This window comes from Syngnathus floridae, chromosome 10 (genome assembly GCF_059516105.1).
Source record: "Syngnathus floridae isolate MCC-2025c chromosome 10, RoL_Sflo_1.0, whole genome shotgun sequence".
In the NCBI taxonomy this organism is placed as follows: domain Eukaryota; kingdom Metazoa; phylum Chordata; class Actinopteri; order Syngnathiformes; family Syngnathidae; genus Syngnathus; species Syngnathus floridae.
The window spans coordinates 12,424,601-12,447,392 of NC_142422.1; the positions used below are offsets into that span (position 1 = coordinate 12,424,601).

Here is a 22,792-nt window from a genome sequence, read left to right on the forward strand (position 1 = left end):
CTTGATGGCATGTCAGCAGACCGGCATGGGGAAAAGCTACAGCGAGTCTTTGATGGTGACCTTTCATTTGTCACATCTTATAAAAGCCATCGCTCTTTATTGGCCCCGAGATCCTCACATCTGGACCATGAGCGTCAATTTGAATTGGGTTTAACACAAGAAACGGGCCTTTCGATACAACGGCGCAGCGACATATGCGTGCTGTCTTTATCACAAAGACAAAAGTCACCAAAAACACATGTTCCAGAGAAGGGAGGGAAAAAGAGTGGCTGGATTGCAAGTCGATGTTATCGTGTCCAGATGTACGGAGATGTTGCGCCACCTCGTGAAGTGTGAAATAGCGCCAACTAGCTGCCAGTGATTTTTCAGAATTGCTCGAGAAAATGCCCATCCAGCGGTGTGAGTTGAGTGTACATCAGAGATGGCCGCCATTCTCCTCCAGCCACCTCAACTTCCAGCCATTTTCAAGATCTTTTCAGCCGGCAAAATGCGTTTCGAGCGACCATCAGAAATGAGAATGATTTTTATCAGAAAGCCCATAATTACATTGCCACTCGTCATCGACGTTCATGACAGGCTGCATCCTTCCGTCGGCCGACCCCGAAATATGTATAAAAGTCAGGTCTGTTCAAATAGTTTTGCAACAAGAAATTCCTGCAGGGGAGAACAGGCTGGATACAGGGCCCGCTCGAATTATGACGGAAAAAAAGCCCCGCGCCCGTACTTGTTCACAGGCGAGTGTGAGTGCCTGCCGGTCGGTCCATTCTCATGTTTGACACGGTGCTGAGGTGCACCGTGGCCAACTCTATCGCCGCCGGGCACCACGCGGGACATGTGACACGGCTTCTCCCCGATGCCGGCGGCATGACAGAGGTCAACTCCTCTTCCCCGGGCAAGGCAACTCCCAATTAAAAGTACCATCGACAGGGTCGCGAGAGGCGGCGCGCGGACACGTGTCACGGCGTCAGGAAACCACACTCACGGTCGAGGAAAGTGCCAGGAAGCCAAAGACGAGGAAAAAGTGGGCAAGATTGGAGCGACAGAAGGAAAAGGCAGTATTAATATTCACAGACTCCCAGTGCTTCCTAAATATTTTATCACTTCCAGCTGTTTGATGTTAAGGAGACTCACCAGAGAGCCCACCACACACACACACACGCACGCACACACACACACACGCGCACACACACACACGCGCGCAAACACACACACACTAATAAAAATAGATACAGTAAATGCATCACAAAGGCAAACACAAATAAATACAAACTTCCACAAAGTGTAGCGAGACTCTTGGAGACACTTACGGACGCCTCCAAGCCTACGCGTGTGTGTGAATGTTGGTCACGACCGTAGCAGGTAACCATGCAGTGAGGTGTTTTATTCAATGAAAAATCATAACACACAAAAATCAATTTTCAAAGACGGGCACGCGCTCACCGCGCCTGTATATCGATCACGATGCGTCCTTCAGAAGTCTGATCATGTTTATTCATATATTTACAGCCTTATTTATTTATCTGCGGATTTATTATTTGTCGGACTGACGTTTCTTTTTGTTGATGCGTGCGCTCGGTTCCACGGGGAGCGCCGGCGAGCGTTCATCTTCTGGTGAGAGGCGCCATTAATTCGCAGAGCGATCCTGGCGCCGGCTGCCTCGGTGGATCCCGTCTCGCTCGATCCGTCCGCCCGTCCTGCTCCTTGGCTGTCTTGCCGCATCAGCCCAACTCCCTGCCCTTGTCTAACAGCCCGTGTCAGCCGGCTTTTCCCTTCTCAGTGTCTCCTTTGCCGCTCCTTGGCCTCCTCCCGCCGCATGCACTAAGCACAGTTGGCTAATAAGACGTCGGTGTCTAAAAATGAGCTCCGACCTCCATTCGCTCCGCTCTACTCTTTATTTAACTAGGCTCTAAGAAAAAAAATTCAAGATCCAAAGTTTTCTTTGAGTTGCATTTAAAGTGTGTACGGTTGAAAATAAATAGTTGAGTCTCTGCTGATTAAAAGCTCCAATCTGTTTTGCCCGCTGCCCTTCTAGATGAACTACGATTACAAAAAGCAAAGAGAATCTTTGATTTTTAAGAACTGTGAGCTGGAAATCATGATTTATCTTTTTGCCATAACCATCTCAAAAATGATCAAATCACCTCAAAGATTAGTTGTAAGATAAAGCAGTACAATACTGTTGATCACTCAATGAAAATGGATTACGCAGAAACAAAACAATCGCTGAAAACCTGACAACTGCTACTGGTAGAACACTCTCAAGGACGAAGTACCCATTTGCCCTCCGCTACCTCAACGATCAAGTGGCGGATAGCGTTAGAAAAGCAAACAGACTCAGGACTCGAAAATACAGTTGAGAAGATCAGTTCCTATGATTAAGGGGGCGGGACTTGTGATTTTCCAAAACATCACTTTACTGGACAGAGGGAAACTGAATAAATAGGGCCAAACATGTTGCGGGGCCTCGGTGCTGACAAACTGCCATTACATTTGTGTCATCCGTTACAGTGTTTTTCCTTTTGACAAAAATGCGCCCTCTCTTTTGTTTCCACGGTCCAGCAACCTCGCGATTAATTAGGCCTCAAATGAAAGACAAGAAACCAAACGAAAGCCGAGTGAAACAAACACACAGTGGCACACTGTCAAATGATTTGCTTGTGGCTTGAACGGCTTGTAGTTGCTGCCAAGATTTATTTATTTATTTATCTATTTATTTATTTATTTATTTATTTATTTATTTATTTATTTATTTATTTATTTATTTATTTATGGGTGGCAGTGCGAGCTTGTTTTTTGGCTTTTTGTAGACACTTGGGAAAGGAGGAGCTCAAGAGAAATGAAAGAAATAAGAATACAGTATAGATGACTTGACGTGACGAGTCATTTTATGTCACGTTTTAAGAGTCAATAGTTGTTTTGTCATTTTTACGGTAATTAACATTTTTCCTTGTTTTAACTTACTTAAAATGTGGATGCTAATTTATAATGATCATTTAGGACCACGTTACTGTCTCAAAATCAGTCAGACGTTCAATCTTGAGGCGACATAATGCTTCATGTCTCCCGTAGAGTGAGGGAAGAGGCGGAGCTTTTTGATGCTTCACAGAAAATTCAATAGAGTTACCGTATTTTCTGCACTATAAGGCGCACCTAAAAACCTCAAATTTTCTCAAAAGCCAACAGTGCGCCTCATAATTCGGTGCGCCTTATATATGGACCAATATGGATTCTTGGATGAGGACTAATTTATTAAAAGTAAGCTTTACGTGTTTTTGTGTGTTGTGTGATATTAACGTTTGAGCAACATTGAGTTATTGATACATTGTTATTGTTTTCACTATTTTGAGTGTTACTATATTGTGATTGCATTAACGTTTGAGCAACGTTGAGTTATTTATTGTATGCGCCTTATAATCCAGTGCACCTTATATATGGACAAAGTTTTAAAAAGGGCCATTTATTGAAGGCGCGCCTTATAATCCGGTGTGCCTTATAGTGCGGAAAATACGGTATTACTATGTTCATGAAGACTCGTTCTGAAGAGATTTTCATCCCTTCAGAGCAGTGGTTCTTAACCTGGGTTCGATCAAACCCTAGGGGTTCGCTGAGTCGGTCTCAGGGGTTCGACAGAGCCCCCACTGAGGAGGTCCGAACAAACCTGTTTTATCGTGTAGCTTCTGATTTGCCAGTATGTAATTTGTTGGGAGTTCATGCATTGTGTTGGTTTTGTTCTTTGAACAAGGTGATGTTCATGTACAGCTCATTTTGTGCATTAGTAAAAAACATCTATGTCTTGAATTTAAAAAAAATAATTTTTCACTAACAAGGGGTTCGGTGAAGGCACATATGAAACTAGTGGGGTTCGGTACCGCCAACAAGGTTAAGAACCACTGCTTTAGAGATTGTAAAAATCACAGAATGGGCCAAACTGCTGCTTGCTGTAAAGTGACTCACAGTGAGTGAGAGTGAAGTCAAAGTGAACTCCGAGGAATGGCGACAAAGTTGGTCGGATCACACCGAGGATGTTTGTGGCTAAGTTTGAGCCGCGTCCAACTTTTGCATCCGTTTTTGATTTCCCTCCCCCCTCCTTTTTGTCTTTTTTCTTTTTTAACGAAGCTGTATTTTTAGCGCCGTTGCCGCGGCCTGGTGGAAATTAATATGCAGTCTGACTGTGGCGGCGGCGGTGCGGTGGATGCAGTGGAAGTTGCAAGGCACTCTTATTATTTCTCTCCATCTCGCTGGCTGTCTATCGGCGCGCCTCTGATCCATCTACCCCCTGTGTTCCCCAGCTTGTTAATCAGCAGATTGTTAATGAAGGCCTTAGTTCAAAGACGCCGAGTGAGCGAGCGAGCAAAAAGAGAGAGAGGTGGCGCAGAGCGCTAAGATAGGAGGAGTTTTTGGACCAACTGTCTGTTTGTCAAAACATGTCCGTCCGTCTGTCTGTCAGCCCGTCTTCTCCTCTGATGTGAGTCCCACAATGAGCTCTCCGCATGGACCACAACATCGCATTTGCTCTTTGGGTTTCCCTTTCATGTTCCATTAAATGTGAGCGGGCGGGCGGGCAGACCGAGCGACCGAGAGAGCGAGACAGCTGTAATGGCTGAGAGGGAGATTAATGACATGTTTGGAGAGTGGAGATGAATTTGTATTGTTTAAACATTGACAGGGCCACTGAGTTGTCAAACATTTTTTGGTGGCGGCGTGCGCCGGCCGCTTTTGAATCTTCGCATCTTTTCCCTCGTTTGTTCGTCAAGCCCACCGGCATCGAAAATTACTGTTTTGCCTCCAATCTTTTCATGTTTAGTCCTACTCGTGTTGAGCTTTACAAGTTTGAAATAATCTTCCTGACATTTATTGCCGTTTTTTTTTCTTCTTTTGGCGCGTAGACAAACCGCATCCCCTGTTAGACAGCATCGCATAGAAAGCTCCCAACGTGGAAACGGTCAATTTAGAAGCACTCATGAGTCAAAGCTGCTCGGCTTTCGCGGCTTGCTCAACACAAAGACCAAAGCGCACAGAATAAAGTAGAAGAGGGAGAAAAAAAAAAAAGACCGTGAAGATGTCACACATCTGCCCTCAAAAATGCCAATGCCGCTTGGAGTGGGTGGCGGGAAAGGGAAGAGGGCGGAGGGCCCCCCGGTCCTGAGAAAACCACATCCTGGCACCGCGGGCTGACTTCACCCTTTTTCAAATGTGTCAGCCGGGGAGTGCCAAAGCCAAAAGGCAGTGAAAAGTCTCTGCAGCTGATTTCCGTTTGAAGGAGGCGCTGTCTGCTACCATCGTCGCGACTAGAGTGACGGGAGGGTCCGTTAATGTTCAAAAGAGCGGCTAAAAATAAACTCAACAAACGCGGAAATAACTTTTGGGCTCCCACACACATCGCGTGTGCTCATTGACTAGACGCGGCGTGCGTCTTTTTTAAAAAAAAACTCTCAGAAGCAGGTTAACGGGGAGCACTCACAGTGGCGAGGCCCAATTTGGTCACAGTACGCCACATCCGCCGCCCGATTGAAGCCAACAAAGCAATTCGAGTCGGTCAAGACAAGAACTCACATTCCAATTTGTCTTCCATTGAACTATGAGTGAATTTTCCTAACCAAGCAGCTCAACACTGCCTCTGCTGGTTGCATTCAATTGCAGCCCGGTTGCGAATTCTTCACAATCAATCGTTTATGGCCGTACAAATTAATTGTGAAATTAAAAGCAATTTTTAGACTTTTAGCCAAAAGTTAAAATCTGTGTTTTCTGTTTTTCTTACCTTTGAGTTTCATGGACAGCCATGTCCATACCTTTATGAGTCAGCACGGTCATCCTCCGACCTGACGGTTGTGGATTCAATCCCAAGCCCCAACGGTATCGCAGTTGCTCCCGTTGCTGCCTCGTTGGCAGAGCGAGGACAGTCAAAGCACTTCGAGTACCTTGAAGGTAGAAAAGCGCCATATGAGCGAGAGGCCATTGACCAAGAACTCTATACATTACAAACATTTCAAGTGTTTGGAGCAGTGAGGTTGGAGACAATGGCGCTGTGGAATTTCAACCACTCTTTAGACTTTCATGCTCATAGTCACAGAAGGAGAAATTTTCTGTTCTTTGTGTTCCCTGACACAAGGTGGATGCGGTAGAAGGTCCAATATGTACATTTCAAATTTGTTTGGCATTTCTTGATTCCAGTGTTTGTTGTCGTTGAGGTAGCGCAAAGGAAATGTTCCTCCAATCTTCAGACTTTGACGACTCAGAGCTTTGATTGGATTTTGAATCAGATCACACAAGTGACGGCTGTATGATTCAAGCCCCAAAGTGAACTTTTTCCTTCCTCCATCGTAACACATTGGCAGCCCCGCGCCGCTCGACTTACAAAAACATAGGAATCCAAAGTCGGAACTCATCCCGTCGACGTTGGCGAACTTTAGGGCGGTAAATTTGGAGATGTATTTTCAAGTCAAAAAACATTTCTGCTTGAACTCTCAGAAGACGGAGATGAGGGAAAAACCAAACACAGGGTGAATTTGCGTGCATGTGCGCATGTTTCAAACTTTCTGTCTGTGTGTGTGCTAATTGTGGGTGTTTGTGTATCCTTTCTCCAGCAGGACCCCAGATCAAAACCGCAAACCCACTCCCCCCTCATCTCTCTCCCTCTCTGTCTCTCTCTCTGTCTTTCTCCACCCCCTCTCTCATTAAAAACTGCAGGCCCTGGCTTCTAATTAAATCCCACTTGAAAAGTCTTAAAGTCAGCCTCAGATTGATTCAATTTGCATTTCTGAACAGAGAACATCGCCTAGAAGGATTAATAAATTGGACGGGGGAAAAAATGCCTTCTTTGCGCGCCACGCCGTCAGAGCTTGTGAGACAACATCCAAAGAGAAATATCCCCCCTCCGACAAACCAACATATGCTCGTGCTCGCTCTTCCTCTCGCGTGTCCCTCCCAGGATGCCAGCAGAGATGGCGAGTGTGTACCAGGACTCACGTTTGTGTGTGTGTGTGTGTGTGTGTGTGTGTGTGTGTGTGTGTGTGTGTGTGTGTGTGTGTGTGTGTGTGTGTGTGTGTGTGTGTGTGTGTGTGTGTGTGTGTGTGTGTGTGTGTGTGTGTGTCCTCGTCTGTGCAACACACGCTCGCGGTCCTCTGAGGCGCAGTTGGGAGGGAACACACGCAATCCGACTCTGCGTGTGTGTGCGCACGGATGACGGCGTGGATGCGGATATTTGTGTCCGTGTGAATAAAGGAGGGGCTTAGTGTGGGGGCGACTTAGTTGAAGCGTGCCAGAGTGCTGAAAGTGACAAGGAGGCGCGGTGGGAAAAGATCCTCGCCGCCCCGCCCGCGTGAGCAGAAACAGGCCGCCCCGATGGAGTGTGGCCATTGGCGAGCGCGCGCGCGGACACCTTGGGCGACGCGTTTGCGAGTCCAAAAACACGTTGCCAAGCCAGACTCAATTAGTGTGAGAAAATGAAAAAGAGCAAGCAAGACAGTCGGAGCGGACCCAAAAGTGAGTCTGCTGCCAAGAAGAGAAGCCAGTTGCTCCTACGAGTGACTTGGAAGAGCACTTAACCTTTGGAGGGCCATTGGCAAAAGCACACGAGGCAAGAGGCGGGCTCGAATTGCCGCAGATCAAGTTCAATTTTTGGGGCCCATACATGAGCTGCAATTCATGCCATGTGAGCGGTAGGGTTCCGAACTTTTGAAAATCAGAACCGCGAGGCAGGCGTGCCGACCACACAGCGCTTGTCCACATTGTCCCAACCACTCAAGCGAGGGAAAACCTTGTGATGGATCACTCAATGATCTGGGCTTCAAAAGGTCCAAGCTTCAGTTGAGATGTGCGCTCCATCAGTGCTTGTGTTTAATTTTTTGGGATGCCGATGTGCTGCATCAAAAAATCTCGTCATTTGAAAAAACATTTGCTTGTGAAGCGAAACGTTTTTGTGTCGTTAAAAATCCATCCTCGTCACCGTCGAGCTTTTGCTTGTGGCGTACTTTGAGTCCCGAACGGCAGAGTCCCGCTGACGAAGCGATGCAAGCTGGCGACGGAGGCCTGCCGCGGAACTCACACACGGCTGTGAAAGAGCGAGAACGCAATTTAGCCAAAATTCCAACGGGATGGTACATCTGAGCGTCTTCACACTCGACACCGCGCTTCTTTGGGTCGCCAGAAATGCACCCGCCGAGTGTGAAGGAAAAACAGAAGGGCACACAAACACACAGGCAGTAGTGGCCCCTTGAACAAAAGCCAGCACTTTTTTTTTTTGCGTCGCTTTCCTCAATTGGCTTTCATGACGCAGAATGTAGAGCTCAATTTTCCACATGGCAGCCAATCAAACATTTCATGTCATATGACATGAGCTTTCACAACCTAAACGACGTTCCCCGGTGCAGTGTAAATGAAAGTCAAACGACCTCAAATCAAAGCTGGAAGTCTGCACTCAAAACACATTTTGTTTAGACCCAAAAAGATGAGGAAACATGACCATCTGCCAATATTTAGGGCTCTTCGACTGAAAATCAACTTGTCAAAATGTGTACTTTTTTGACCAGCAAACAGTCCGAGGTGATGCCGGCCAGCTAACCTTGATTAGCGCCTGTGCCATTGAAAAGAGATGATTATGAAATCCGACAAAATTCTCGTGAAATTGAAAGGCTCGTTCACGCCACTGGCTTTCAAAAGCACCTTTGCAAGGCTTATGGAACCACGATATATCTTGAAAGCATGTGCTTCATAAAAGAAATAGACGCTGAGCAAGGCCCATTGTTGGTGCCAATAATTGGCTCTAATGAACTCATATGGAGGCTATAATAGAGTTGGGTGCCAGCAGTTCCCGTGGTTTATGCCTTATTAATAAAGAACTAAGATCACATGGACTTACTGAGATACAAGTACACAATAACACTGGAGGGAAACTTGACAATGGGTCGCTCTCAAAAGACAAAATCGACTTCAAAAAAGAAAAGAGTGAGAGAAAAGGACGCATAAATATTACATAATGAAAGAAGACGATCATTATTAGGATTTAACGAGTGATTTGAAATAACAGAACAATGTGCCGTGATGGATCATGCGGGTCCTCAGAGGATAGCATGATGATGAGGATGATGACGATAATGAGAGGAGCGGCCAGGCGAGAGGGACTCTCTATTGAAACAACACTGACCCCTTGTGGTCAACGCGATAACGGAAGCATGTCGCGTCTCAGAATGAGCGGATACAGATGCGTGTTTACGTGCACATACGGTATCTCCCACTCACGCGCACGACAATAAGAAGGTCATATTTTAAAAAGAGTGTGGCTGTCCACGAGTGATTGTGTGGGTGCATGCTCTAACAACGGTCTCCCAGTGGACTGGGGAGGGGGGGAGGTGGGCTCCTTTGACGCGATGAAGGCCGACAGGCGTGAAACAGGTCCAATCAGGCGCGTGGGCACTGCCAATTAACCCCTTTCACCGTGTGAAACCAAACATAATTGCCTGGGCCGCAAGAAACGGAGTGCCACGGGGCCACGGCCTGCCCAAAGTAGGATGAAGCGGGCATCAGTGGTCCTGCCGGCCGGGTGACCGTTACACACACAAGCTGAGTGCTGCGCACTCATGACGAGCATCTTGGTTTTACTGTTTACACGCTCATATGAAGACACAACAACTAGCCTCTCTCGTTGCAGTTAAAATACATGAGCGTAAAACTGTCTGGCCACTTGAATAAATCGTTCCTTAGCAAGAAAAACTTACCAACGACATAAAAACTGAGCTACAATGAAATGAAGCAAAACAACATTGCCAGGCCTAATATATTCTGTGTATGAAATATTAAAATCCCTTATTTGTAGGTTCACTATGTTGGAATATTCTTTACTGGAACAAATAGTTAGAAAAGTCAGGTTTTGCTCCAGGCAATCTTTTTTTTTTTTCGTTTTAACTACAAAACATGTTAATGGTCTTAAATAGCGGCATAGTGCTTTGCGGCACTAATATTTCAAGCAATCATGACTTTTTTGCAATCAGTTATGAGAATACATATGTAGACAGTGGAAGATTAAAAATATTTCATGACGATATAGTAAATCATTAGTGTGTAAACAAACATTATTGGGCTAATGTTGCTATATAAATTTGTTATTCCATATTATTGCAATTTTTGGGGGGGAAATTGTGCAATTACACTTAATTTGACAAAAATGAAATTACAAATGTACATATGTTCATCCATATGTTTCTTCCACTGAAACAACGGGGGCAATATTTCTTGCCCCTTCCTTTTACAACACGTCCGTGCACCAGTCAGTGCACAAGGAAGGCACATGAAGACAAGGATGCGAGACGTTGGTATAACACAAATGGGAAAACTACGGCCCGCGGGCCACATCCGGCCCACGGGGTCGTTTAATCCGGCCCGCCAGACCTGAATAAATCATATTATGAAACACTTTTGTTGTTATTTTCCCTGCAATGACTGTGTTTCCCCGGTAGATGGGGAAACGCCCGCCCGCGCATTTACTCCCGGAAGCCGTGTCAGAAAGCTCCTTGCACACTCCCAAGTGCGTGTACGTACTCAGTAGTACGGACCCGGCGCACTCCGCGCTCTCTTTCTATAAATGCCGAATTTTGAGTGTGGTCTGTGACGCAAGCATTCTCGTAATTCGCACGCTGAGCTTTCAGATACAGTTTTACGCGAAAGCCACGCACGCACAAACCTTCCCCTGGAATCCTTCCATTAAAATGAGTGGCCCAGGGAGAAGTAAGGCGGACACTGAGAGCCGACCGAGTGTTTAAAAAAGAGTGGACAATTTGGCTCTACCGACGCGTGTGAGCAGACGTTCAGCCATGTGAACATCAACAAGCCCCGCCACAGATCTAGGTTAACGGATCAACACCTCGGCTCTATCCTAAGAATTGCCACAACAAATTTTACTCCAGACTATTTAGCACTAGCAAAAAAAAGGGAGACCAACAACACTGTTCCCACTGAAAATGAAGGGGAGTTTCTCTAGTTTGTTGTAAAAAAAAAAAAAAAAAAAAGCATTTTGAAAATAATTTGTACAAATATCAGGGATTGAAACTAGCGACCATTCTCATTTTCAAACAATGCAGGATGTTCAAGGACATTGATGCACCACCTGTTTGCGACTAATCTTAACTTTTAAAGGTTTTAAGGCCGACTTTAAGGAAGTGTTTGCCGTTTCCTCACCTCTGTCACCAGGTGTTTTAAAGCTCTGCTCTGATTTTCAGATATCCGTCACCGTGTTGCCGTTTTGATTCTTTATTACTTTATTTAGATGTATTCTTTCAGTGATTCTTCAAGATGATGTATTTGGTCGGAATGTTTGCCGTTTTATGTGATTTCGCCTCATTAGATAAACATCTTTCATAAATCTGACTTGCAGCCGCTGAAGTGATGGAAACTGTTATTCAAAATAACAGTGTCATATTTAATGAGAATCACTGATAGTAGTCTTTGGGTGAAATATTTTATTTAATGCTGCTAATAAATGCATTTGTTTTTAAAAAGCTTTTCTTCGAATATCCATGATTTACTACCTACTAAAGGCCAAAATCTTTTATGCAATGACTTTTAAAAGTCAAAGTCAAAGTCAGCCGGGTGACTCACATCTCTGGCAATCGAGGTTGCCTTGCGGGTGAGACATCTTGGAATCCTTTACATATCATTTATAATACTTCACACAAACACTACATCCATCTGCTCCTGGTTCGGCCCCCCAGTCAAAATTTAGAATCCAATTCGGCTCGCAAGTCAAAAAGTTTGGCCACCCCTGGTATAGCATAACCTTTGACCACTAGGTTCCGCTGTTTCCTCTTCGAACCATCTTGCATCTTTCAGCACAACCGCCCGTAGGTGCCCCCCCTCCCCGACCCCTCCCCCGAAATCCAGTGGAAAAAATGGCGGACTGGCGGTAACTCCTTGGCAACAACAACACGCTACAAAGCTAGCTAACGTCTACAAACACGGCAGCGAGCCGCGTCTTCTTTCAGGACGCGGCGTCGTCGTGGAGCCCGCAAAAGCAAACGTCATCCTCTCAGACAGTGTACCGGGTACGCTCTTGTTTTACCAATTGCCATCATTTGATTTTTTTTTTTTTTTTTAAATAGGGTCACCAAGCAGTTAGCGTCCACTATGCTAAGGTAGTTAGCATCCTTGCTTGCCTGACTTGCGTTTGGAATACACGTCAAGTACCGTCACGTTTCACGTACTGGCTTGTTCGTCTGAGAAACTTACACCGTGACGGTAGCGTTGGTTAGCCGAGCTCCCGACTAGCAACACCGCCTGTCAAGCCGAGCTGGCGGCTCTCTTTGGCTTGCCTGTTGGGGGGAGGGTGGTGTCTTTTGTACTTTGAATGAGGCGCCGCGCGTCTGCGTGTCACTACCGCGAGCGACCAACTCCAACCGCGCACTGTTTTGGGGCGATTGGAGGCTTCACGCGGCCGAGGGGGCTATTGTTGAAGTTGAAGCCCCCGTTCACGTTGCTCCTGTTTTTGTCACCGCTTTTCCAAGGTGGCGGTTTGAACGCCGGAAGAAAAAGGCGCACTTTGGTTGAGAAGGGGCCCGTCCGGTTGCTGATCATGAACTTCTAACGTAAGTCTGTGCACTTGGGTGTCGTATATGAAGTGAGAAAATACGAGGCGAATTTGCTGTTATTGAGCTACTGGATCCGTTATCCAAATCCCGCCTACGCTCATCGGAGGATTCATTAGGTACACCTTCATGCACAGTTAGTACGCGTTTGATATCCACTTCTCAGGCTGCTTCAGGTTCAAATTCATGCCAGCTACAGGTTATTTATACTACGGCTACAAACCGATTAAAATGACAATTTTATTCTGATTTCATTCATTACATGTCAGAAAATAGATCGTCCTCAAGTAAAAGTGCAGAAAAAGTTGATGTGAGCAAAATGATTTTGGTTAAACACTCACATTATTATTACACTTTCAGAACTACAGAGATCACAATATATTCCATCGAGAAGCTGAAATTTCGAGGTTTTGGCAATAAATAGGTTTTTTGCTGTTGTGTAATTAATTGGACATCTACTTTGAAGAGAGTGGTAAAAAAAAATGATGTGTATTGCAGACACCTAGTATATGAATAAAATGGTACAACCGCAATCATAAACATGTTTCGAGATCGCAAGGAAAATGAATAACTGTGATTTTTATTTTTTTTTTAATCTCATAGGGTGCTCACACCCTATCATATACCGAGATTGTTCCGTGTCATTGGAACATGAGGAAGCCTGTGCCACAGAAAGGTAACATGCTATTACCGTGTCTTTCAAAATATTTAGTATTCGTTGGCTCATCACTTGTGGCTGATGCATTTGCAATCACTTCAGATATTTCAGTAGATTCTGTTTTGGGAACAGATGCTCTCAGATATTGACTAAGAAGAATTTCTCCAATAGATTACATTTTTTTTTACTGTCTGAACTCTTCAGCTATAGAGTGGAAAGATGCAAGAAGGATCAAGCACGCTCGGAGTGGACGGCCCTCCCGGTTGCCCTCCCTCTTCCAAGGTAATTCCTATTAATTTGCCAAATAACGTTGCGGCGCTCTAAAAATTCACAGACCCTCTGCCTGGCTTTTGCAGCACACCATTTACCGTTTGCGGTATTGGTGTGCAGTATCAGAGCATCTTTTTGTCTTTTTTAGACTTTAGAAATACAGATGTCCAGTATTGATACATTGCTGGTCTCAGACTTTCTTCTGTCAAAAGACTCAAGAATTACAGCAAGTCCTGCACATGTGACTTATTTGTCATTTTTGTATCCTCTTAGGCCATTTCAGTTGGGAGAAGTACCTCAAAGATACAGGCGCCAGTGCGGCACCCGCTTCATGCTTCCGTCAGGTAAGCAGCGCCCTTGTTTCTGTGTGGCACAGCAGTCGGTCACTCGGCTGACTCGTCAATCAACAACCCGTCTAGAGCCTGACACCGCCGATCAATGAGTTCAAAGCGGGTATGAAGCTAGAGGCTCAGGACCCGCGCAACACCACTTCCACCTGCATCGCCACTGTGGTGGGCCTGACGGGCTCGCGGCTCCGCCTACGCCTGGATGGCTCCGACAACAAGAATGACTTCTGGCGCCTGGTGGACTCGTCCGAGATCCAGCCCATTGGCAACTGCGAGAAGAGCGGCGGGATGCTGCAGCCGCCGCTTGGTAAAAGACTTTAGCGGTAATTTTTTCATTTTTGCTATGGAATACGTCAAAATCGAAATATTCCCGGATCAGGTTTCCGCCTCAACGCATCCTCCTGGCCTTTGTTTCTTCTGAAGACACTCAATGGTGCTGAGATGGCCCCTCCACGCATCTTTCACAAGGTAACGCTACCACACCATCTTAAATGGAGCACTACATAGCTTTTCGTTTCACATTAAAACTTTCGCACGTTGCCCCGAGAGACCTTTAAAGTCAAGTCTTGGGACTTTATTTCCACTTTTGAGTGAAATATGCGCTTCAGACGAGCAGCATTTAATGCCTCTCACGCGTCCCCAGCAGGAGCCCCCCGCTCCGGAGAAGAACGCCTTCCAAGTGGGCATGAAGCTGGAGGCGGTAGACCGCAAGAACCCTCACTTCATCTGCCCGGCCACAGTGGGCGCGCTGCGCGGAGTGGAGGTGCAGGTCACCTTTGACGGCTGGCGCGGTGCCTTCGACTACTACTGCCGCTACGACTCGCGCGACATCTTCCCGGTGGGCTGGTGCGCCCGAACCGGGGACAACCTGCAGCCGCCCGGAACAAAAGGTGCCCGTTCTCACAGATTGATGGGTGGGCAACCAACATTTGAATACAAGCCGGCAATATTCCGATATGCAGACTGGCTAGCAGATGATGGGAGGGGGGTAGAGTAGCAAGGAAGGAGACGTCGAGGTTGTTGTGTGCGAGACTGCGTGAAAGCAAAAAATTGCTTGCTCAACACTTGTGCGCGGGCCAAGGCAGCTACTGCTCAATGAGCTCCTTCGATGTGGTATTAACGAAGAATTAAGCCATGTACGAATCGATCAGATTTTTGCTACCTAATGAAAATAGTTGCAGCGCTGCATTGATCGGAGTGCCCATTTCAAAGTGTATTTAATTAAAGGTCCTGGAGGGCCGCATACTGCACACAATGTTTATGTTTGCTGCTGTGCTTCTTAGAAGTCATATTTTTCCCTGGCGCTCGTCTGTGGATGGGGTTTGATTGTCAACCGGTGTAACCTGGCATCTGTCAGCAGCCGCCTTCCTCGCACGGTGTTGCGCCTGAAGACCTCAAAGGCTTGTCATTCGCAGCCGTTTGTTGCTTTGTCAAAGACGCCGGGTGTTTGGAAGGCAGGCCCAATTCAAATCTTCACACCTCGTCTGCATTTGCTGCCCTGTTGCGTTAATTTAGATAATCCTGATGATGCGCTTTTAACTGGGAATTAATTTTATCGTGTTGCATTTCCAGAAATATTCCTGCTGAGTCCCCCCATTTGTTTCCATCCTTGTCTATCATTGCAGCGGTGATGCCAAAGACAGTAGGGCCGTTAACGGACGGCACCGTGGACAGCTCAGCCGTGCACGCGCCCCCCGCAGTAAGCAAAGCTGCTGGTCAAAGGGGCCGCAAACCCGGCCGCAGGAAAGCCAAGGGCTCCTGGAGTCAAAAAGCCTCGGCACTACCAAGCATCCGGACAGACAAAGGCCTGGAGCCTGTCAAGGTGCCCAAGAAACGCGGACCCAAACCAGGGCGGAAGGTAGGTGACATGCATCATGCTATCATATCTTAGCACTAAAGTCCTCGCCACTGGTTTTTGACAGTACCCCTTTGTGACCATCAAGCTTTTTTGTTTTTTGCAGTTGAGCTGGGTGAAGAAAGCCAGCTTCTCGCCGGACGCCACGGCCGGGCCCGGGCGGCCTACGCCGGGCCCGGGACGACCCCGTGGGAGGCTCTCAGTCAACTGGGCGCAGAGGTTAGCCCTGCCGCAGACGCAGGACGCGCCCATCAAGATTCCAAAGAAAAGAGGCCCAAAGCCTGGCAGCAAGGTGCCACTGACAGTCTCACACAGTATCGTCGTTTCCGTGCGATACGTCCACTTAGCAAACAGAAAAGTGCTCATCAAACGCTAAGAATAATAACAAAGCTAGCAGAGAGTCAGTCAAGCCGCCAGCCAGCCAGCGTTGCCAAAATTTGATTGATTTCTTGCCTTGCAACTTTACTTTGGAGCGGCTGTTTCCCATGTGTCGCCTGAACCACTGCCAACTATTTTGACTTCACCGTTATCTTGCAAAATTAAGCAAAAAAAAAAAAAAAAGATTTGAAAGTGATTTTGAAACCTTATTCACTGCAGCCCTGCTACAGATGACACTCGAGTACAAAATCAGTTGGCCTTCCTTTTAGATGTTGACCTGTACAAATGCTGTGATGCTTTTTTGTTCAGAGAAAACCTCGCCTGGTAGCTAATCCGGTCCCCACGTCTCCCACCAGCAGCACCCCGGAGCCCGACACCAGCACCGTGCCCCTCGACAACGCCACCATCCCCAAATTTGCACTACAGGCCCCTACAGGTACTAGAAATATCACTAAAGGATTAGCCCAATATTGCCAGTCGCTAAAACTGGGAAAAAAAATGTATATGGTCTCTAAACTGTATAGCAGAGAGTTTCACCTACTGCGAGTGGCTCTGTAACGGATCTTCTGCAATAAACTGAGTATGTCACCGTGCTCCTCTTCAAGTGCATCTCATACAAAAAAAAAACACCAATATTTTCAATATGGTTGTATTCCCTCTAGTATGCGTCTACCTAAACAAGTACAGCAAGGTTGGTCCCCATTTGGACCAGCGACGCATCCGCCAGCTGCCCGACCACTTCGGTCCCGGTCAGGCGTCATCGGTGCTTCAGCAGTGTGTCCAAGCCTGCGTCGACTCCGCCCACAACCAGGCCACCGTCTTCTCCTGCCTTAAGCCCGGCCAGGGCGGCAAGGTCATTTCAGGTGAGCTTATTTTACACATGAAATGAACGGCAGTGGAAATGCTAATTGACAGAATTTGGGCTTGCAGCCTTCTTTGAGAAGCAGCAGCACACACTGACGCTGCCCATCGCCAGCAGCGTCACCTACGTCCTCCGCTTCCTGGAGAAGCTCTGCCACAACCTACACTGTGACCCGCTTTTCGGCAGTCAGCCTGTGGCCGGAGAAAGTCCACTCTTCACTACAGGTTGGCAGCGAGCGCCGTTCAGGGGGGCCACGCTCGGTACGCTTTGTCTGACAGTCGTTAGCCCCCGTTTATCGCGGGAGCAAGCACAAATTCCACACTTCAAAGTAAAGAGAAAATAAAATCAAATTAACGATCTGGGCGCTATTGTCACACTCGCTTGCTCTTAATTTATTTTTTGTTGGCATTTCCAACAATAATTGTGCCACTACCTGCTTTGAGATGTTTGACCAGAAACGCAAGCTATGCTAAGCTAAGTTGAATGGAGAAGCTTTAAAAGGTCACAACAATTCAGTGGGAAGACGCTTGGCTCCCGTTAAGTAGTAATGGGAAGCGCTATGACCACATGGAAGCTTATTTAGTGCTCAATTACTTCAAACAAAAAGCTGAGTTATTTACCTCTGGCCAACCACTGGCCAACTTGTCATCCTACCACTGTTGCCATCTCCAAGCACCGAGCGTTTCGCTTTGCAGTAACTCCATGAAACTCTTTTGGTTGTGTTCCGTCAACGTCTATGCGGAAGCGCCACAGTGGCAACAGATGATCCCAATACTGCAACGATGTTTTTGAAATTTATAATTACACTGTCAGTCAAGGCAGAAATGATAGAAATGAATGAATGAATGAAATGTTTGTGCTCAACTTAACCAAGCTGTCTGATTTGCCAGTCCTAAAGGCTGGAGAGAAATACTTAGTCAGGTGATAGAACCATACTGGCAAGCATAACATTTGCTCTGTTTGTGTTCAGACAGGAAAGGTTTGGCAGAGTTGACCACGAATCCCAGTCGAGGCACCAAGAGGCACCTGCAGAACTCGCACAAAAAAACCCTGGCCAAGATCTCCCGGGCCGCTGCCAATTGTACGACTTTGACAAAGGGCCTAAATGAATCACTGTGTCCACTCGAACATTTTCTGTTCACATCATCGCCACCAGGTGTCGCTATAGACACATTTACCAGGCACATCCAAACGGCATCTGTAAAGCTGACGTTCATAGTGAAGTGCTTCACGGGGCATCTGGTTTACGACGTTTACAGACTACGTGCTCAACGGGGCATTTTTAAAGCTGAATTTAACAATGGAGTTAAGAGAGAGCTGAAGAGGAGAACGTGTTTGAAAGGTTAACTGTAAAGCTGATGAGCTTTATGGTGTTTGTCATGGCATCTTTAAAGCTCAATTTAAGGAGTTGCTTCTTGACCTGGCGGCATTTGTAAAGCACAAAGTTATGGAGTTGAGCAAAAGAGTGTCAAGTTGATATTTGTGGTAGCTTCTAAGAAGAAACTTCAGCTTCAGGGGGAAGTGCAAAGCTGCTTTTTGGACCATCGAGGCGTCTGTAAAGCTGACATTTAATCGCTGAATGTCTTGTGTTGGTTAGGGCAGTCCATGGAGAGCAGCGTCACGGCGGCAAGATTGGAGCACTTCAAGACGAGGCCCCTCTCCCCCAGCTCGCAAAAGTCGGGGAGCCGTGTACAGTCGTCAGGTAAATAAATACACATGCGCGCGCACACATGCAGCAATGAGCCGGTGGTTGTGCTCCTTTAGGATCGAGTTGTTTTGGGGAAAGCCCCAAGCCCGGCGGTCAGGACCCCAACGTGTGGAGTGTTGACGACGTCATGCACTACATCCGAGATATCGACCCCGTGCTGGCGCCGCACGCTGACCTGTTCAGGAAACATGTAAGCAAATCCGCCATAATGAAACATGCTTGATAGGATTTTAATGCACTTCACACTTATTTTAAAATAACACATTTCAGCATGTGTAAGTTAAGGTGAGGTTCCACTGTACTCCAATGTTCAGGAAATCGATGGCAAGGCGCTGCTGCTGCTGCGTAGCGACACCATGATGAAGTACATGGGCCTGAAGCTGGGCCCCGCCCTCAAACTCACCTTTCACATTGACAAGCTAAAACGAGCCTGAGCGCTCGAGGGGCCCCGACGTATGCAGCTTTTCCTTCCTTCCTTCCAAAGGTCGCCACTGCCCTCCAGGAGCACTCTGCATACGTGGGCCGCCATTTTTGTCTGCCTCATCCAATGAGGACGGGACTTGATTTCATGTAGCACAATCCAACCCCAAGGCAGTATGGCGGGTGTATCTAGTTTCTGCTTTTTGTTTTCTTATTCTGACAATTACACTTCAAATGGGCTTTTTTTATTTAATGGCCCGATTGTACATTTGACCTTTTGTACTTTGAATATGATGTAATTTGTTCTTGTGTTGGAGAATTTGAAATGATCAAATTACTACATCTAGCATTCCTTGTGACAAATGTCTCTTTTGAAGGTGCGCACAACCACAACATCAACGAAAGCCAGACGAATTAGCATTTTATCTCTAAATGAGAGACTGATCCTTCAAAATCTGTTGTCTGTTGCTATGGATGTCGTTTAAATCGTCTCAACTTGGTTATTTGTACTTTTTTTTAAAAAATGTTTTGATACTATACTATTAGGTCTTACATGAAAAGAACTATCACGTGTTAACAACACTGCTTAATAAATATATGATGCAACTTTGAATCGCTTCTCTTTCGTTACTGCATCGGGAGAGAAGAGGCAGGTAAAAAAAGCACCTGTGACTTTTTAAAGGCTTACACTGACACACTTTAGCCTGCAGGGGGTAGTAGAGCCTCACTGTCTCCCTCCCTCCCCCTTTCCCTCGCCTGCACCCTCTCGGTCTCCTTGGTGTTTCTCCTTGGGACTGTGACATGTTGTGCTATGGGTGGGCCACATCTCCATCTGTTCCTCTCAGCACCATCATCACAGTGTTACTTAATTTGTGCGTGTCATTACTAGCCAACCTTTTGCATCCGCCACGCCATTTTGTGTGTGCTTCAAGATATCAACGACGGCCTTCGCTGTCATTGTTTGCCACCGCACCAGCGGACTTATGTTGGCGTGTGCGATGCGTGACGTCGGCAAAAACGTTCAACCGCATCCTCTGAGTGCAAACAGGAAAACAGTGACCCAGCCCACTGATTGTAACTGACGCTTGTGTGAGAGAACACGAACACACGCACGCACGCACGCACGCACACACACACACACGCACACACTTATGTGTCACAAGCCAGGGCCCTGATGCCTGGGCTTATTGTTGATGCTAGCCAGTGTGTGAGTGGCGCTATTTATAGCCAGAAATAACAGCTCTTTGTGCTCAATACTGCGTGTTTGTGAAGGTGCCGCCCGGCCGACTGTCACCTCTTAAAGCACATTGGAGATGTATTGTAATGACACGTAATGGCGTTTAGATAGCTGTGCTTCGACCTGGATGTTTACGCACCAGATTTACTGACTCATACATCACACGACCTACATTGGTGTGTGTGGAGTGTGTGTATACAGGTCGACTTGTTTATATTCAAAACAAGGCTCCCGTAGGAAGTTGTGTAAAGAGAATTAATTTGGCATCATAAAACGTTGAGTGTGAGAATTATGCCCCCCTCAACAAAAAGCTAACAATTACACATGGCACATTTAAAACAAATTCATTGCCTCCACTAGCTTAATCTTTACTATGGGAAAACTGCATAGGCACATGGGCTAACAGTTAGCATGTGATGGTGTTGTCACCCTTTATGCAACAGATATCCAAACACAAGCAGATGTTCATTATCCTCTGAAAAGAATGACTAATATTACTGCTGTACTGAGGAGCTGAGAAAAACTTTGGAGGGATATTTCCATTCATTTCAGAGGGATATAATTATTTGAGTGCCCATAACTAAAAAAAGGATCTGTAAACAGAAACGCGAGTTGAAGATGAAGGCATGAGATTCAACTCAGGTCTGCCGGTCACATCTCCTCTTCTCCTTGGCGCTACTATATTTCCCAAGCAGCCTCAGGGCACTAGTGCAGGGTGACGCTTCCCAAGCCCTTTGAGTGCGTGCTCTGTTTGCAAAGCAACACACACACGGATGCGGATATTTGAAGAAAAACAGCCAATACAGAAATATAGTACTCACAGGCCTATATTCTTTATACTCTACTAATATTACTGCAGCAGTATAAGACAAACGGATATCCAGTTCAGTGAAACGTCTCAACTCCTCTCAGCTCCTCAGTGCGGCACCAGTATTGTTCAACAATATATGACAGTGAGTACTATCACGTACAAGCGCTGTCTCGATGTTTGTGTTTGTTCTGTTTCTTAAGATTAACGCACCGCAATCGACTGGTTGAGGTCCAGCTGACCCGCCACCTTAGTGGTGTCACGCAAAGTGAGAAATAGATCAATGGGAGATCCTGAGGCTTAACTTTACGTAAAAGTGATTGGTCATTCTTGGTGAATCATATCATACCGCAATGTTTCAGCATGCCGCTGGCGCCGTTCTAAATTTAAAGTTCATTATCTCTCTTCTACTAAAAAGAAGCAGCGGACCTACTTTTTCCTTCACAGGGCTTCGAGGGTGGCTGTAGATTGAGGAGCGGCGGTGGGGGTGGGGGGGCTTTAATATCTCCCAATCTTGACATCCCCCCCACCCCGCTCCCATTCTGCCCACAGATGGAGTACGTGGGCAAGCTCATCACAGCTACGTTTATCCCGGAAGGTAAGAATGTTAGTCGGCCTACGGTAAGCGTGGGTAATAATATCCAAGCCGCTGGCCTTGCTGCATTGCATCCTTGTCTTTTTTCTATTTCATACAGAGTCGAGGCATCTGCTACTGTCCAGCTAGCACACAAAGCAGTTGAAGTGGAAAACAGCAAAACATTAATGAATGATGTTTGTGCTACTTGATGAGCGAGCAGAGCAGTCCCACGTAAGACGCGCGCTCTCTTCTATTAATTCCACCCCCACGCTTGCAGACAGCTCGTCTGTCTTTGGAAGCATGCGCTCGCCACTGTCACCAGATTAACGCGTCGTTTTAAAGCCGCGCTCATGAAGACACTGTGTACAGAACAGAAGCTGCCCTAATACTCTTTGGCTCGCTTTGAGCCTACAAGTGAACCTGTCAGTCGACCGGCCAGATCCGCGCTTCTCTCCTCTGCTCTCATAAATGTTGGACCAGGCCAACCTGGCCAGCTCATATAAAAGCCGCGAGTCCACACAGTAAATAGAATCATATGAAGTCCTTGCAACATAATGCAATTCAGCCAGAAGGCCCCTGCAGCAGAGTTGGACCTCAGTCATTATTGATCCGCTTGTGAAATATGTTACGGCGTCAACGCGCTAATGCTTTTCCCATGAAAAATGAAAACAATTTTATCAGTCAACACACTTGTATTATTTGTGTTGGTACCTTCGGAAGCTAAGGCAGCACCACGGAATGACTGTGCCTTGAAATATCAGCAAGAAAAGTGTCTTTGTTGTACACGGGCTTATAATAAAGCTCAGTTGTTGACCTGGTGATGCCATCTCACTGCCTTTATTGATGTGCCAGCCATGACAAGAAGTTGTTTGCAGTGTCATTTTATATGTATAGGAATCTGCAGCGTTCAAGAATAATGGGCACTCGGAAATTCCGGGCCCTCCAGTTTCAAATTCCAATGGTGGGAAACCCCATGAACCTTGACCTAATTTTAGCCACGCACAAATATACAGTGAACCCCGAGGGGATTCCACATGTGCCCGCAATTGGTCAAAATCTCGGATACAGTGTGGAAAAAAACATTCATTCTCCTATCCTCC

The 22,792-nt window shown here is 46.5% G+C and overlaps 1 protein-coding gene and 2 long non-coding RNA genes across 5 annotated transcripts; 2 read left to right on the forward strand and 1 right to left on the reverse strand.

Moving 5' to 3' along the window:
- Nucleotides 1-1,520: 1,520 nt before the first annotated feature.
- Nucleotides 1,521-12,322, reverse strand: LOC148392536 (uncharacterized). Its single transcript, XR_015861005.1, has 3 exons — nucleotides 12,217-12,322; nucleotides 5,759-5,918; nucleotides 1,521-1,832 (listed from the first exon to the last, which is right to left on the reverse strand). It is a non-coding gene; the product is annotated as an uncharacterized LOC148392536 (long non-coding RNA).
- LOC148392537 (polycomb protein SCMH1) lies at nucleotides 11,851-19,683 on the forward strand. 3 transcript variants are annotated; one of them, XM_088387861.1, is made up of 17 exons: nucleotides 11,851-12,032; nucleotides 12,492-12,572; nucleotides 13,176-13,248; nucleotides 13,435-13,512; nucleotides 13,774-13,844; nucleotides 13,920-14,154; nucleotides 14,227-14,315; nucleotides 14,491-14,737; nucleotides 15,473-15,705; nucleotides 15,809-15,994; nucleotides 16,390-16,516; nucleotides 16,743-16,943; nucleotides 17,011-17,166; nucleotides 17,913-18,023; nucleotides 18,540-18,644; nucleotides 18,707-18,840; nucleotides 18,965-19,683. In XM_088387861.1, exons 3-17 carry the CDS (start codon nucleotides 13,224-13,226, stop codon nucleotides 19,082-19,084), a joined length of 2,118 nt encoding a protein of 705 aa, XP_088243987.1. In that variant the 5' UTR covers nucleotides 11,851-12,032; nucleotides 12,492-12,572; nucleotides 13,176-13,223; the 3' UTR covers nucleotides 19,085-19,683. The 3 variants fall into 3 exon arrangements, with proteins under 3 accessions (XP_088243987.1, XP_088243989.1, XP_088243988.1); XM_088387863.1 differs by having other exon boundaries at nucleotides 14,494-14,737; XM_088387862.1 differs by lacking the exon at nucleotides 11,851-12,032 and adding an exon at nucleotides 12,072-12,122.
- Nucleotides 19,684-19,907: 224 nt separating this feature from the next.
- On the forward strand, nucleotides 19,908-22,341 carry LOC148392538 (uncharacterized). The gene is made up of 3 exons (XR_015860948.1): nucleotides 19,908-20,159; nucleotides 21,563-21,713; nucleotides 21,811-22,341. It is a non-coding gene; the product is annotated as an uncharacterized LOC148392538 (long non-coding RNA).
- The last annotated feature ends 451 nt before the right edge of the window (nucleotides 22,342-22,792 follow it).